We start from the raw sequence: 17110 nt of genomic DNA on the forward strand, positions 1-17110 counted from the left end.
TCAGAATGATGCCTTTGAAATAAATCCTGTTTGAGTAATGTTTCTCTTGGACTCATAAAATCTTTATGGCATTCTTTTCTTATCTCATAGACTATGAGGAGGAAGAGAGAGTCAGAACGACTGAATTCCAAGTGGAGAATGCAGTATTTTCTTATATGTGGGTCACATACTTAATATAAATAATTTTAAATGCAAATACAATACTGACTCCATATTAACTGAAAAATCCTAGCTCTGTCCAAAGTGCTGAATCTGTGAGTACTCTGCTTAAAGAGTAGGTGGTATGGAAATTGGGTATCCATTCAGATAGAAGGTTTGAATGTATTAAAAATTCAGTAATAGCCATACTAGGGAAAAGAATACAAATGCTGGCAGAAATAAAACACAGATGAACAGTTCAGTGCCTCCTATGGCAAAAAAATAAATAAATAAAAGAGAGAGAGAGAGAGAGAGAGACAGAAATAGTCGGTTGATAAAGCTGAGCTCTCAACCCAGTTATGCAAAGGAGCACTGACTTGGGAGCCATGCGTTAATCCAACACACAGATTTTGAGTGCCTACTATATACTAGACATTGTACTAACACATTAAACGAGATAAATCATAATCTTCGTCTCCGCACGATCACAGTCAGTGCTTGCTCAGCCACTAACCAGCTGTTGACCTTGGGCAATTCACTTTACCATTCAAGCCTCAGATGTCTCCTTTAAAAATTTGGGACAATAGGATTTCACAAGATGACTGTGCAAATCACCTACTACCAGTTTGTCCAGGATTTAACAAAAGCTCTCAATGAATGTTACATATTAATATTATGTGTGGTACATTGTGCTGAGTTCTTTCTATTCATTATTTCATTTATGGTCTCCGATACTCTGCACCTGTCACATGGGATAGGCAGAAGTTAGTTTACTCGCCCAAATTCATATAGTTGGTCAGTACTGTAGATAGAATTCAGGGCCAACTCTTTTCACTCTAAAGCCAATGCTCCTAACTGCGGTGATTCTGATTAGAGCTCCCAGCCCATGAGGGAGCAAAAGTGGGACCAGAGACCAGAGCAGACCAGTCAGGCAGAGGGGCCCCAAGCAGGTGGGATTGTTAATGACACAGGCTGCCATGGCCCCAGGGGCAGATTCCCACAAAGCCCGTGGCACCCTGGATTGGGCAGGTGTAGGGGAGGGCCTTTCCAGAATCCGCTTGACTAGAGGACAAGGGGCTTGTGATGAATTTTATGCTAGAGATACACTGGCACAAGCTGTCATCATGGAAGCCACAGTCTTGTATACTCTGTCTGGAATCTGATTGTGCTGGTCTGTGTTCCTCGAGCAGGGGTGGTGGGGCTTCCGAATTAAGCACAACACAGTGCTACTTTGGTGGTAACTGTGTGCTTTTTGTTTTCTTTTTAGTCTAAGAGCTAATGATTCAGTCCTCCAGACTCCACAAAAATACATAAATACATATTTTCTTCGCTTTTCTCCCTATCAGAAACATAGGGCTACGAAGCACAACACCCCCCTTTCCCCCCAAAACTGCCCAGTAAACAACCGGAGCTACTCAGACTCCCTCGATTGAAATGGGAAGGTCACACTTCGCTAGTGTCTTTGGGGCTTGCTGTTCCCATTTGTGACAATCCTGGGCTGTCCCAGGGCCTCCCTGAGGTGCCCTTCCATCCCTGACCTTCCATGATTGTCTTTTAAACACAGAGAGTCTGGCCAGCCAGCAGGCAGGTAAACGGATCAATGAGGGCTCTTCATCGCATCGTCCTCCCGGGGCCTCCGTGTCTGCTGCCTTCCGCCCCTGCTTCTGCTGTCAGATCAATGGGGGGACCAGATGGCTGTTCTGTGTCATAACAATGGCTCCTTTGCAGGGATTCGTCTCAGCCCTTTGCCTTCAAGCTGGGGAGGTCAGGGGCAGCTGTGTCCCACAGCCCAGCAGCTCTGGGGAGGCCCGTGTTGGCTTCTGATAAAGGCCAGCAGGGGTCTCTGGGATGGATGGTTGAGTGGGTTTTTAGGTTGTATCACCAGGTCTGGGAGACTGGGAGGCAAGGACTCCTGGGTCCAGTGACACCAGTAACCAAGGTCTTTCCTGCCACTGACCCCCCTACAGTCTGCCTTCCACCGCCCCTGGGAAGACAAGGTCCTGGAACTCTCATCAACATTCTCTCTGCTCTTTCGTACAACCCCAGGTCATCGTCATCAACCTTCTTGAGGCTCATCTGTTCTTAATTATGTCTCTAAATCCCAAGGCATTACAACTGTGAGAATTTGGGGAATTTAGCTGCTTAGAGGATTCGCAGTAATCACAGTGATCTCTGGTATTTACAAAGCTTCCTTTTGTAGATGGTGAAAGCCAGATAGACAACATTGTAGTGGCGAGGACACCCTGAAATTGCTCTCAAGTTCTCTTCACAGAGTGCCAGGCCCTTAGTCAGTCTTACTCTGTTTAGCTCAAGGAGGTAGACAAAAGGAAAAAAAAAAGTAGTTTTCTTCATTACCTCCTGAAGGAGACCAAAGAGAAGATGGAAACATGAAAGCCACATAGAAGAGATGCCTTGGGTTGAGTGCCCTCTTTTCAGGACGGCCCTGCTGCCCCTCCTGCTGCCTACACGGAAGGGTGGGCTCCTTCCTGCAGCTCTGTTTGTTGCAGTCAAGCGTCTGCTTTCTTGGTATTAGCTGATTGGACAAGAAGTTGACACTGGACTAATGAGCTGAGCCAACCAGATTTTCTCTCTTGATAATTCAAGGCAAGAGATGGAGAGACTGGAAGTCCATCAGTTGGTCCCTAAAGCTGGAAGGTCAGGAAGACTCAGGGATCGGAGTGACCATCTGGGACCATCATGTGTACTGATGAATGATCAGAGAGAAGGGGAGTGGACCATGTTACCTGGGGGAGTTTCTCTCTGGCATTTTTTGTCCCATTTATTTATCCGATAAACCCTTTGGATTTCTAAGCCAGGAGCCATCCCACAAGACCACTAATGCATGAAGGTGTGGGAGGCACCAGAAATAACCTGAAACTCCTGCTATTTTCTCTGACACATCATGCATTCCTTCCAGCCTCAGTGGAAGACGAGGCCAGGCCCCGCAGGCTCCGCGTACAGGAGATGGGAGCAACCACCTCTCTAATGGGGACAGATCAGTCGGCACCATGGACCTCGCCTCCCCCAGGGGTGGTGGAAGGCAGATTGTAGGGATCAGAAAGGACCTTGGTTACTGGCGTCACTGGACCCAGGAGTCCTTGCCTCCCAGTCTCCCAGAACTGGTGACACAACCTAGAAACCCACTCACCTGGTTAGGCCTAATCAGCATTGACTCAGCCTTGGACCGTGGTACTGCGGCCACTCTGAACAGCTTTCTGCTGCGGCAGGATTGAAGGAAACTGGCCACTTTGGGCCCATTTCCTCTCAGCAGCCTTCTGCCCACACATCAGCCTTGCCACCAGAGGGCTTTGGCTGTAGCGCTGAGTCATCCTCCCCACCCTCACCCACCCGTTTTACTTTTCATTCATTTCTCAGTGTTTTTCTCTGACTTCAGTACTAACTGAAACACACAGGAATACCAATAAGGCAATACTATGTTTTATTTGATCTATCGACTGCGGTGACCTGAATCTATATTACCTGGCACGCCGAGAATGTTTTGACCTTCTAAAAGGAAACGAGTGCTCTCCGAACCAGAGCCAAGCAAGCAGCTTAGACCCTTCCACAAGCAAAAGTCTGGGGCCGGGGAGTTCCAGAGCATGAAATCACCACCAAAATATGATTACAACTCCTTGAAGTTGAAGTCCTTGCAGCAAGGGAAGGGAAGGGAAGGAGCAGAGACCCAACAGCTACTGTGAGGCAGTAGGGTGAGGGTGCTGGAGCCAGAATGCCTGAGTTCTGCTCCCTAACAGCTGTGTGACCTCAGAAAAGTTGCTTAACCTCTCTGTACCACCATCGTCTCTCCTGCAGACCTGGGACTGTAACAGAATCTGCCTTGTGGGGTTGCTATATTAAATGAGTCAGTGCACATGAGATGCTCAGAACAGTGGCCGGAGTGCAGGAAGTGCTCAGAGTGGAATCTTTTGTTCCCAGGTGTTACAAAGGCACTTTATACTCTGTCTTTTTTTTTTTTTTTCTCACAATGATCATGGGAAACAGATTTTTATATTCCCATGTAGAAGAAGAAATTGAATCTCTGATGTTCAGTAAATTGCCCAGAGCTACATAGCTAATAAGTGGCAGGGACAGATATCTAAGGTGGAAGTCTCTGGCTCCAAATCCTATGTTTTCTCTGTTTCATTCATCATGGCCAGTCCCCTTAGTGGTCAGCCTGGCTTCCCATCATTGTCCCCTTCCCCTCCTGTCCCCCCTGCAGAGTCCCTCAGCACCCACTCCAGTTTCAGTGACCCTGAAATCACAGCACCAATTCTTAGTTTTGGCAACTCTCTGAGCTGCAATTTCTTTATTTCCATCAACTGGCACAATTACAGGGCCTGCTGAGAAAGAGAAGAGCAGCTCCTGAGGGCCAGACACTGGCCTGGTGCTATCAGGCAGGCACCCATATTGCTGGACACTGGCCTGGCCCCACACCTAGGCCTTGGTGTTCTGCTGTTGGACATGAACATCAGCCCCAGACAAGGCCAGTCCATGACCATGAAGGGTTTAGACAACGAGACCACTTCGTAATCATGTCTGAACTTGGACACAAACAAGGACATTACCAAATGACAAAAATGACCCAACATCCCCCTCTGTCTGCATCCTGGCTAACATGAGTGACGGCTGCTTCTTTACCAATTACAACTGGCGTCTTACTTCATTCCTCTCATCTTCTAGATAAAACTTATCAAGTACCCAATCATAGAATTACATTGACTCCCTGACAGCATCCAAGGAGTTTCTGCTTCTTTGAACCCTCCCCCAAATCACCTAACACAAGCCTAGTTACTACAGTGAGTTTTTTCCAACCTCCTTTTACTGAGACACCCCACAGTTCCCAGGGCTGTGCATTCTCCCTTGTTGCCAAAAGGCAGTAATCCCAACTTTGTTCAACTGCTGGTGGATTCCTGGTGGTCTTTGGCTGTGGTTTGAGGTTGGGTGTGGGAGGGGGAAGGGCATTGAACTACCTTATGGAATTAAATCTGATGATGCCTGGAGAGTACCAAGTATAAGGGCCTGGAACATAGTAAGTAAGTGCCAAATACACGCTGGTTATTAGCGTTGTATTTATCACCAAAAGCGTCTTCCTCCTTTGGACAAAGCTGGTGCACACCCAGTACCTCTCACCAACCAGCACCTTCTTTTCTGAAGTCTGTGCAGGCACCCCCTTAAGTTTGCCCCCTTCGCATCTCCTCACAAACCTTAACTCCACATTGCAGACCCCGATCCTGGGATAACCTTTATCGCCCATGACATCTGGTTCTGCTGTCTGCCCTTTGGGGCCCCCGTGGAGGACACTCTGTCAGGGTGTTTAGGCAACATAGCGGGGATGGCAGCGGGGCCAGGTCGGCAGTGGAGTGATCATCAGGCTTCAGTAGCCCTTTTCTGCTTCCTGGCAGAGCAAATGCTGTGCAAATGGAATTTCCATCACCCACTCGCCAGAGCCGCGTGGGCCAGAGGAGCCGGCTGGATTCTTCAGTGCAAATGTACTCACAGCTGCATCCATCCGCGAGGGGCAGCCCCAGGGGCTGCAGAGTTCTTTCGTGCCCACTGCTGCTAATTGCAGATAATGCATTAAAAATACAGAGCCACATCTGTTCATTTCAACATGAGTATCGAGGAATTTACGTGGTTTGTAATAACAGGGTGTGAGAGGAGGAAAATGCTTATTCTGCCTGTGGGCCCGAGGCACAGCTGTGAGCAGAGAGCTGGAGGTGTAATTTCTGGTGCCCAACAAATTTTTTGGGTGACAGCCAAGCCCTTCCTCGGAGGCACCAATGGATGGAGCCAGGTATTTCTCTGGAAATTCCATGTTATGTCACCAGCCAAGCACAGATCGTGTGTCTGGGTGCTCAGGAGGCCTCCTGGCCCAACCCTGCTGGGCGTCGTGTTCCTGAGAAGAGGAGACTGACCAGAGCCAGGCTCAGGACAGAGGGAGCAAAGTGCTTCTCAGGAGTCCATTGTTTATTTTCCAGCAAGCAGGCTAAGCACCTTGCATAGAGTCTCAGTTCCTCATCTGCAGGATGGGGGTGTTTAAAGTTTCTGCCTCATTGAGTTTATTATTAAATAAGGTGTTACGTGTAAATTGCCTCAGACAGTGCCAGGCATGGCATAGGTGCATAGGTAAAAGTTTTCCAGTATTATCTTACTGCATGTCGAGCATGGTGTTAGAGTTTAAGGGTACCAGGATAAATAAGGCAGGGCCCTTGCCCTCCGTTGCAAGTCAAGGAGATGAACACCAGTTAAGATGTGATATGCAATGCAATGGTGATGTGTTATGGGAGCACAGAGGAGGTGGGAGGGACAAAGAGGGCTTCCTGGAGGAAGGGACACTAAACCTGAGTCTTATCTGGCAGGTGGAAGTTTACAAGACCTAAAAGGTAGGAAGAATGAGTTCAGCCTCTAGTAGCATGTGCAAGGGCCCTGAGGAGGGTGTTAAGAGTATAGTGCTTCTTGAGGAAATACCGTAGAGCAGGACCTTAGGGTAGGTGTATTAAGTATCTATTGCTGTGTAACAAATTACCCCAAAACTTTTGGCTTGAAATATTTATTAGTTCACATTTTTCTATGTGTTAGGAATCTGAATGTGACTTAGTTGGGTTCTCCAGCTTAGAGTTTCTCACAAGGCTGCCATGAACAAATCTTCCAGGGCTGTGATCATCTCAAAGCTCAGCTGGGGAAAAGGGTTTGCTCCAAGCTTATTCACATGGCTGTTGGAAGGGCTGAGTTCCTCCAGGCTGCTGATTGGCCACTGCCTCAATTCCTTTCCAAAGGGCAGCTTTCAACATGGCTGATATCTTCATCTGAGCAAATCTGAGACAGAGATAAGGACAGAAGTCACAGTCTTTTACAACTTAATCTCAGAGCTGGCAGCCCATCAATTTTACTGTATTCTATTTGTTAGAAGCAAGTCACTAGGTCCAGCCCATACACAAGGCGAGAGGTTGTCCAAAGGCAGGAAAGCCAGGAGACAAAGATCATTTAGTCCTTTCTGAAGCTTCCTACCACAGCCTGCCCTCCAGCCCACAGTGATTCATGTCCCTTCAGCATGCAAAATACAATTACCTCTCCTCAAGGTCCTGAGAAGTCTCATCCCATGAAAGCATTAGCTTGAAGTCAGAATTTCATCATCTCAGTCAAGTTTAGGTGTGGATGAGGCTCTTGGGTGTGGTGCCTTAAGTACGGGTCCTCGACCACTGTTACTCTGGACCCCTAGTTCTGCAAAACTAGAGGGACAAGTTGTCTGCCCCCACATACCCCACCTACAGTGTGGGGATAGGCACAGGACAATGGCTATACTCAAAAGGAGGGCAGGGAAATGTGAGGCCTAAAAAAGCCCTTGGCCCATTGCAATTCTGAAATCCATCCAGGAAAACATTAGAAGTTTCTTGATTAGTTTCAAAATCTGGGCATATTTAACTCCACCTTCTGAGCTCTTAGTTTCTCCCTCTGAGTCTTCCTAATTTTTTTTTTTTTCATGAAAGGAAGTGCATGTTTGAAGCTGACTTTTCTTCAGCCTGCTTTCTGCTGAGAATTTTGGGAATCCAATGACCTCTTTTTATTTTGGAATGTCTCTGTCTTTTTCAGTCCAAGCTGATGGTGTTTCTTCATCAATAATTTTCCCAGAAACTTTATGGGATTTCTGTAACTTTCATTGTGATTCAGTCTATCACACAAAAGCCACAAGCACAAGTTTCTTTGAACCAGACTCTTCTCTACCTTGGGCTTCCACTAAGATGGCCAAGGGACAATCTTCTAATGCTTCCCAGAGGCCCTACTGTTTGATCTTGAGGATCTGTAAGGCCCACCCTAATCTCTTTAAAAGACCTTCAAGTGTGACTGAATAATACTATGATCCTTTAATCTTCCTGTGTTCTTAACCAAAGGCTGCACAGTCACACCCCAGCTTTATCTCCAGACCACCTTTTCTTGACACTGCTCAAAGCCATTTCTTTTTGTTTTGTATTGCTTTGTTTTTTATTTTTTTTTAATTGAAGTATACTTGGTTTACAATGTTGTGTTAATTTCTGGTGTATAACATAGTGATTCAGTTGTGTGTGTGTGTGTGTGTATATATATATATATATTCCTTTTCATATTTTTTTTCATTATAGGCTATTACAAGTTATTAGATACAGTTTCCTGTGATATACAATAGGACCTTGCTGTTTATCTATTTTAAATATAATAGCTAGCATCTGCAAATCACGAACTCCCAATTTATCCCTCCACTCCTTCTCTTTCCCCCCACCCCCTGGTAACCACAAGTTTGTTTTCTATGTCTATGAGTCTGTTTCTGTTTTGAAAATAAGTTCATTTGTCTCTTTTGTTTTTTAAGATTCCACATTTAAGTGGTATCACATGGTATTTTTCTTTCTCTTTCTGGCTTACTTCACTTAGTGTGACAATGGAATGCTACTCAGCCATTAAAAAGAATAAAATAATGTCATTTGCAGCAACATGGATGGACCTGGAGAAAACCATTTCTTAATTTCAGCATCCTTTGCTGTCTTGGGAGACTGAGAACTTTAAAAGCTATCAAGGCTGGCTTCTTTATTTAACCACCTTTCCCTCAACTTCTCTCTCTTCTCATGTAAGCAGTGAAAAGAAACCAGGCAGTACATCCAACACTGCTGGGACAGCTCCTTAGCGAGATCAGAAAGTTTATCAGGTACATGTCCGGGCTTCCACGTGACTGCAGGGGACACTGTCGCTAAGCTTTCTTCCCTACATAACGAGGATCCCTCCTCCAGTTCCCAGTAACAGGTTCCCTGCCTCCCTTTGAGCCTCCCTGGCAGCACCTCAAAGTCCAGGTTCTCTAACAAGCTCCTCAGAATACTCCCAGCCTCTGCACTCTGCCCGGTTCCAAAGCCATCTCACTTTTTACGGTATTTTCCATGACACTCTCCCTCTGTTGATACCATAATCTGTATTCATTATCTATTTCAGTTTGTAACAAATTACCCCAAACCTTAGTGCCATGAAACAGTATCTGTTACCTTCGTTTCTACAGGTCAGGAATCAGGTACGCCTTAGCTGGGCCTGTCGTAAAGCAGTGGCAAAGGTGTCCACTGGAGCTGGGGAACCATCCGCTCCCAGGCTCACTCACGGGTGCAGGCAGGATTCAGTTCCTGGCAGGCTGTGTTGACTAAGGGCCTCGGTTCCTCGCCGGGCGTCGGCCAGAAGCCACCCTCAATTCCTTGCTGTGTGGGCCTCTCTACAGGGTAGCTTTCACCATGTCAGTTTGCTTTGAGCAAACAAGCAAGCAAGAGAGACAGTCTTTTATGTAGCCAAGTCACTTCTGAAGGGATGTCCTGGTTACTTTTGCCCTGTTCTGTTCACTAGAACAAAGTCACTAGGTCCAGCCCACACTCAAAGGGAGGAATCACACAGGGGTGTGAATACCAGGAGGCGGGCTTCACTGGGAGCCATTTCAGAAGCCGGGTGGTTGCGACAGCACAGCTCGCCGGGCAGCGACAGCCTGGTTGTGCCACGTCAGACCCCGTGGCGATGGGCCACCCGGAAACCTTTCACTGTTGAAGGGGAGAGTCTTAAAATGCCACGCAGCCAGCCAGAGCAGAGGAAGGATTGGAAAGGAGCAATGGGTGGGGGGAGCTGTTGCAAGGAAATGCCCCATGAGAATGCTCATCATGTCACTAATCTAACCCAGAGGCCAAGGCCAGCCTGGATGGTCCTATGACCCCCTTTCGGCCTTTGCCCTGCTCTTCCTCCTGCCTGAACTGCCTCTGCGTGTGTTGCCCTCACCTTCTTTAAACCATCCTTTAGAGGCCAGGGCAGGCACCCCTCTCGCCTGAGTGCTTCTTACACACAGACTCCATTTGCAGTGATGTCCCACACATTTCGTTCATTCTCCAGCACACCTGTAGGGCAGGTATTGTCTATGGGCGTGTGATTAGAGGTGCATGACAAGACAAAAAGGTGCCAGTGCTTTGTGACTTCACCCTGATGACCTCACCCTGGCCACGGACCTCATCCCCAGTCTTAGAGGCCCAGAAACTGGACCTTTTTGTCCTCAGATGATGCTTTAGTGGAGGCTGAAATCAACTCTGAGATCCCAGTGCTGCTGTGTGGCCCAGATGCTAGTCAATTGTTTGCAACTGGGATCAACTTCTCTGATGGGATTTGAGGGAAGTGTGTGTGTGTGTGTGTGTGTGTATACAAATATATACACATATACATATATATGTATGTATGTATATATGTATGTGTACACACACACACACACACACACACACACACTTATTTCTCTGTCAAGTTCAGAATCAGTTGGCAGATGAAGGAGACAGACAGACGAGGATCAGCCGGTCACCTTTATTACTGATGAACTGATGAGAGAGCAGACCTGAACACACTTTGCAGGTGGGGTTGAGGGGGAATGGTGAGGGGAGAGAGGAAAGCAGGTCAGCCCCTCCTCTCGAAGTCACTAGGCAGATAAGTTATGCCTCCTCTTCAGAGTCAATGCCAGGGCTGCTCGAGGGGAAAGAACTCCCTGGTCCCGGGACCAGCAGCATCAGTATCACCTGGGAACGTCTCAAAACACAAATTACAGGCCCAACTCCCAGAAAAATTGAATCAGACTCCACGGGTAAGGCCCAGCATTCTGTGTTTTAGTAACGTGATTCTAATGCAGGCTCAAAGCTGAGAACCACTGGTCTAGTGGGAACAGCTCTGCAGGGAAACACGAGGCCTAGGAAGAAGTGTTCGAAATATTTCACCTTGCCTTCTCCCCACCCCCGGGAAAATGAATCACAGGGAGAGAGCTTCACAGCTTCCACAGCTGGTTTTTAGCTTATAGCTGTGTTCCAAGGAGGACCACGTGGAGGCTCCTGATTATCTCCCTCCGGAAGGGAAAAACGCCGTGGGTTTGGTATTTGCTGGCCTAGTCTCTTTCTCTGGCAGACCTTAGAGGGGCTAGCTTCCCCTTGTTGGCACTTGGTAGTCTCTGAAGACTCTAGGATGACCATTAAGCAGAAGCAGAAATAAAGCAAGTGGATCCCCTGCAGAAAAACCCTCTGTGGCTCCTCACTGCACTTAGATTTCAAAGTAAATGCCTTGCCAAAGCCTGTCCCTCTCCGACTGCATCTCGCCAGCTCACTCACACCTCCAGTCATTCTGGCCTCCCTTCTGGCCATCTAATGTGCTGGGGCTACTCCTGCCTCAGGATCTTTGCACTTGCTGTCCTTCTTCTTGAAGAACTCTTCCCTAAGACCTTGGCATCCTGGTCCTTCTTGTTCTTTAAATCTAAACGCACATGTCAGCTTCTCTGACCATCCATTTAAAGTGCCCTTAACCCCATTTGTCATTGTTTATCTCATTACCCTGGTTTATTTTCTTCAGAGCACTTGACAGTATCAAAAAATGACCTGGGCTGCTTATTTGTTGACTTATGTATTACCTCTCTCCCTGTCACTGGAGTATGAGAGCTTAGGGGCCTTGCTGCATCCCTAGCACCAGAACAGTTCCCGGCATAAGATTTACATAAATATTTGTTGAATAAATGAATGAATAAATGGCCACAGGAAAAGGCCCTCGGAGATAAGTTTCCAAGTGGAGTGATTCATCAAGACAGCGATGGGCCCAAAGACTGCCTTCTTCTTCCCGAGGGCAGGGCCCCTGAGCCCAGCTGTTTCGGCCCCAGTGGATGCTGGCCCCACACCAGATAATCTGCCTGCTTTTTGCCTCGCCCATTGTCTTAGGCCCAGACTCCCCCAACTTTTCCTCCTCCTCCTCTCCCTCCCCTTCACTGTCATTACATTACTGTCATTAGAAGCCAGCAGGTTCACACCCTCCTGTCATCTTTTTCATAAAGGAATACTAATAGAGTTAGTTTTCAGCAGGGGCACTGCAAACTGTTGTCAAAACTCTGACTGGCCACCCACATTCACATAATCACGCAGGAAACCAGAGAAGGGTGGCAGGAGGGCTGGGGCCCAGCTGTGTGGGAGCCCTCTTCCCAGAGAGGACTGCAGTGGAACACACAGCCACTGCCCACAACAGCCCACAGCCCACTCGGACCGCTCCGGAGTCATACAGATCAGGATCTAATTAGTACTCGGGGCGGGGGGTGGGGGGGTTCTCCACCTTCAAGATGTTGGCAACAAAGGGAAAAAAATTAAACAGGTAGGGGAGAAATAAGGTTGAAGATGGTTTCTTTTAGAGTTATGAGGAAGCTGGCATTTATTACATAGTGTATAAATTATCTGTTGCTTTGTGGCAAATTATCACAAACATGTTGGTTTAAAAAACACACATTCATTATCTCACCATTTCTGTGGCTCAGAATCTAGTCACAGTTTCGCGGGGTCCATTGCGTGAGGTCTCACAAGGCTACAGTTGAGGCGTGGGTCAGGGCTGAGTTCTCATCTGGAGGCTCGACTGGGGAAGGTCACACTGTCCCACTCATGTGTTTCCTGCAGCACTTAGTTTCTGGTGTCTGTGGGACCGAGAGCTTGCTTTTTGCTGGCGGTTAGTCTGAGGTCACCCTCAACTCCTAGAGATTCCCCACCATTTCTTGCCACATGGGCTTCCCCAGTCTGGCCACTTAATTCATCCAACCAGCAAGGATGATCTCTGGAGCCAATCGACTAGCACGACAGAGTTTTATACATCATGACATAATCACAGAAGTCACATCCCATCTCCCCTGCCCTATTCTTTTGGTTCAAAGGAGATCACAGATGCTGCCCACATTTCACAGGAGGGGATCGTATAAATGTGTGAACACCAGGAGGGGGACACCAGGGGACAGTCACCCTAGAGGATCCACCACAGTACCTCTTATGTGCTAAGGAGTGTGCCAAATGCTTTTGTGTGTGTTACATCATTTAATCACTAAACCAACCTGTGAGGCAGGCGTTGTCCCCTTTGCACAGATGAAAAACCTGAGACGAAGGAATGAGAAGGTCCTGCCAATGATCAGAACCACGTGTGCTGGGACACCAAGCTAACCTGTGTGAGCAGAGAAGCTGGAGAGTCAGCATCTTTCCAGTGAGGAGCAGAGGCCCTGGGGAAATAGGGGAAGGGGCGGCAGGAGGGTTCTAGCTGTGATATGTGAGACCAGGAGGAAAGATGGCTGTGGATTACACGTTGAGGAAGGAGAAGATTGAGAGTGCTCTGTTGTCATCTCTCTTTTCTCAATGAAGCAGAAAATGAGGGTGTCTCCTAAGAGAGTGGAAGTTGGGCTGGAGGGAAGCAGAGCCAAGTTGGAAGAGCAGCTGTGGGGAATGGGGAATGGGGAACGGAATGTTGCCAGCATCCGTACAAGGTTGCCGAGGAGGATAAAGCTGCTCCCTCTGAGAAGACGTCAGCAGTTGCCTTGGTGGGTGGTACTCCCTCCCACCTTCAGCATTTTGTGTAGTCCTCCCTGTCCTCAGGCTTTGTAGTGCTGTGGTTCATGCCGGCATCCACTCCTCTCGTCGGGGCAGGAACCTAACAATAGACGGTGTTGGTCCTCCTGGTGCCCAGCACAGGGTCTGGTGCATGGGAGCCCTTCATAAATGGCCTACCTGATTCTAGACCCTGAATTTCTAAATCACTGCACTATATTACCTCTCACCTCCTAAAGGCTCACCCGGTTCTAAAAGACTTTTCAAAAATATGTATTTTTACTTTTGTTCTGAAAGTAAAAGTTCCAACAACAGCAGATTACAAAGACGAGAGTCCCTCAAGGAATAGGGGTTAGAGGTGGAATTAGGGAAGTCTGTTGCACACAGAACCTGGTGACAGAAAAGCAGTTTGCATCTTGGCCCCGTCTTTTTGACATCAGAAGTCAAGCACCATTTCAAAATATTCCATATCAATCTATATTGATTGGTATGAAATTTTGCCCACGGTATATTGTTTCCTGAAAAGTACAGTTACAGTACAGAACAATTCTATTTATATCAAATTACCAGTTTTGACTCATTTTAAGTGGCAGGAAATCTAACTCAGACCGTCTCAGACAAAAAAGAAGCACGTAGGCTCATCTTCAATCAAAAGTCTGAGATGCCAAAGGGACTAACATTCTGGGCCGAGAATGAGGCAAATGGCTGCCAACACCCCCTCCCCTTCCCCAGGGCTGCCTCCTCCCTTAGGCCTCCTTACACGAGTCCTGAGATCCACTGTGATTGACCAGCGTGTGTCCCGTGCCCATCATTGACCCTGTCACTGTGGCCAAGGGAATTCCTTCTGCTCAAGCCTTGGTCAGGATGGAGCTGGTGTGCTGTGAGCAGGAGGAAAAGGAATGGATGCTGTGTGGTCCAAAAGGTAGCAAATGTCCACTGTGTGTTATGCTTATATCCACAGAAAAATGACTGGGTGGATGCCCACCAAAATGTCAAGAAAAGGGTTTTCTCCAAGTTGCAGCCCTTGGGGCAGAGTCAGATGCCTGTTTTTGTAAAATCAGCCCCGAGCTTCATCTCGGCTAGGAGAGGGACCACCACGGGAGTCTCATGGAGGTCCACTAATAGTATGTAAGCCTTGCTGGAAGACCCATTCTGGAATTACTGGAGACACTGAGTCCCCGAACCTCTACTGGGGCCTGCAGTGGGAGCGTGACCTGAGGTCCAGCCTTCTCCGCTCCTGGTGTTTGTGAGCCTCACTCTGGGTAGGGTTCCCCCGACCTGGATTACCGTTTAGGACCGGGATGCTCCTACCTCCAGGACTCCTAGTCGCTTTGCACCTGGAGACTCCCACCCCACCTGGCCCAGCCCAGCCCGGTGAATACTGACCACACACACCCCTTGGGACGCCGTTGCCCCTTCTCCCAAAGCCAGCCCCTCTCAGGATCAGTTTCCAAACCCTGATCTCACCTCCACTACACCATTCATTTTTCTCCCAAAGTGGCAGTAGTGGCCACTCGAACGCCACACATGAGACCAGGGACAGGCAAAACAGTTGAATGGCATTTTTATTTTAATTGGATTCATCAGCCGTGTCTGACTCAGTTTGTTCGAACCCTCTGCGCTGGTTCTTAGCCGACCCTTGGAGGCCCTTCTTCCGGGCACTGAACTGTGTACGGTAGACGCCCAGGTCCTCGTGGTACTTAGCTCTCAGGAGAGCTGCTCTTTGCTCATAGGGCTGCTTGTCAATGTCTGTCGTTGCCGACCACATCTTCCCCGAGGCCTTTGCCACCTGCACCACCGACCAGTTTGGATTCTCCCTCTTGAGCTGGGCATAGTGGTCGTGGCAAAAGAGTAGGAAGGACGATGGAGGCCGTCTGGGTGCCCGGGGGTCCCGCTTTCTCCTTTTCTTCCTCCTGCCACCGTAATTCATCATCTCTTCCTGGTACCGGGCTTTGTCGAGCTTGGCCAGGGCTTCGTACTTGGCCTTCTCGTGCTTTGAGATGGCCCTCCACTGTTCCGAGCACCTCCTAGAGAACTCTTTAAAGCCAACACAGGCATTTGGCTGCTGCTCCTTGAACTTGCTTCTGTAATTCAGCAAAAAGTGGATGTAAGAAGAGACATTTACCTTGGGTTTTAGCTGGATTTCTTTCCCCATGTTCATAAGGTCATCTTTTTTCCTGGATTCAGGAACTTGGACAGCAGAGACTTTTGTCCCTACACTCCAGGAGCAATTAGAAGGTGCTCTGCTTGTGGTGAATTTTTCTCTCTGTAAGAGCTGCAGGTCAGGGTTGGCCTTTTCAGTGGTGGTGGCATTGTTGGGTCAGAGGGGACTGTGACATCACTCCCAAGCTGGCTGCTCCAGGCATTTACATACAGGGACTCTCATTGGTTGGAGACTTGGAGGTCACTCTTTGCTACTCTTGAAAGATGATGGTTCACCTGGAGAAAACTTCACAGCAGTGACTTTCCTTGGGGTGTTTCTCCTTGGCCTCCTGGAGGCAGAGGGCTTTGCTCAGTTCGGGGAGTTTTCCATCCCTCGGCGGTAGTAACGAGCCACGGGGTCTGCCTGCCTCGCCGTACGACTGTCAAGATGCCGCGTCATCCCTCCCAAAGACAGGCTGAAAGTAATGAACGTGAGGAGGTGGATGGTTCCAGGGCTGTCACAAGGAAACGTGAAGTCTTTCTGTTTGCCTTGAACAGCGGCAGCTCACACTGTACAAAGAGTTTAGTAGTAACTCTAAAAATAATTGGATATGACAGCTGTGACTCGGCGCCTGTCAGGACAAAGTTGTCTAATTTAAAACCCAAGCACTTGGGCTATACGTCTGAACTCCTCATTTCTCTGAAGAAATTTGGGGGGCAGGGGAAGAAGGGAGGAGAACCCGAAGATTTTACTGATTGCACTGGAGTCCCTGGAAGTAAGATCAAACCCCCAGCTTTTGGGGAGGCTACCCACTCTCATCTCAGGGGTCCCTGTTTCTTGGGGCAAGAACACAAAGCTCCCGCAGCTACCCTCCAACCATCTGGCTTCTGGCTTTTCAAAAAATAAAAGAGTTGCAAATATTCCACCAGTTTCCCAACTGGACAGAAAAGGAAAGAGAATAAAGGTGTCGTTTATTGACCTTCAGACGCTGCGAGGTACTGGCTTGTTTGGTCACAGAGCTGCTACGACTCAGCGCTCGCTGATGGAGCCTTTTTACAGGACTAGAACGCTAAGCATCACTAAGGTGACAGTCAGGCTGTTCAGGTAAAACAGCCACTAGCAGGCTGGCGCCTGGACTTGGACCCACGTTTCTGGCTCAAGTCTGCCCTTCATCCTGCCCACACGGGACAGCCATCTCGGGGGCCGAGGGGCCGGGTGTGAGGTCACAGCAGCTGAGCCTCACAAGAAACTTTGCCGAAGATTAGGCCACATTCTGAATTTTTGCCAAGGCCATGCCCAAGGCTCCCAGACTGATTTCCGCCTCCATCTTGTGCAAAAGAAAGATGGACATTGGCTGGCGTCTCCAACCGTGAATTCCAGCCCCAGCTCGCCACAAGGTGGCCGGCCGGGCTGCCCAAGCCAGCCCCTTCCTTCCTGTCAGCCTACGACTTCTCGCCTCTGAAGTGGGTGTCGTGGCATCAGT

At 48.4% G+C, this 17110-nt stretch overlaps 2 protein-coding genes across 2 annotated transcripts in view; one reads left to right on the top strand and one right to left on the bottom strand.

Annotated features, from left to right (window-relative positions):
- The window catches only part of CSMD2 (CUB and Sushi multiple domains 2), a 575735-nt gene that overhangs the window by 242132 nt on the left and 316493 nt on the right, over nt 1–17110 (top strand). The window lies entirely within an intron of this gene.
- HMGB4 (high mobility group box 4) lies at nt 15055–15639 on the bottom strand. The gene has a single exon (XM_010952130.2). It carries the CDS (start codon nt 15637–15639, stop codon nt 15055–15057), a length of 585 nt encoding a protein of 194 aa, XP_010950432.2.

The sequence above is a fragment of the Camelus bactrianus genome, chromosome 13, assembly GCF_048773025.1.
Source record: "Camelus bactrianus isolate YW-2024 breed Bactrian camel chromosome 13, ASM4877302v1, whole genome shotgun sequence".
Lineage (NCBI taxonomy): Eukaryota > Metazoa > Chordata > Mammalia > Artiodactyla > Camelidae > Camelus > Camelus bactrianus.

Excerpts from the sequence above, each read along its gene's own strand:
- HMGB4 (XM_010952130.2), bottom strand. The coding sequence starts at position 15,639 with ATGGGGAAAGAAATCCAGCTAAAACCCAAGGTAAATGTCTCTTCTTAC.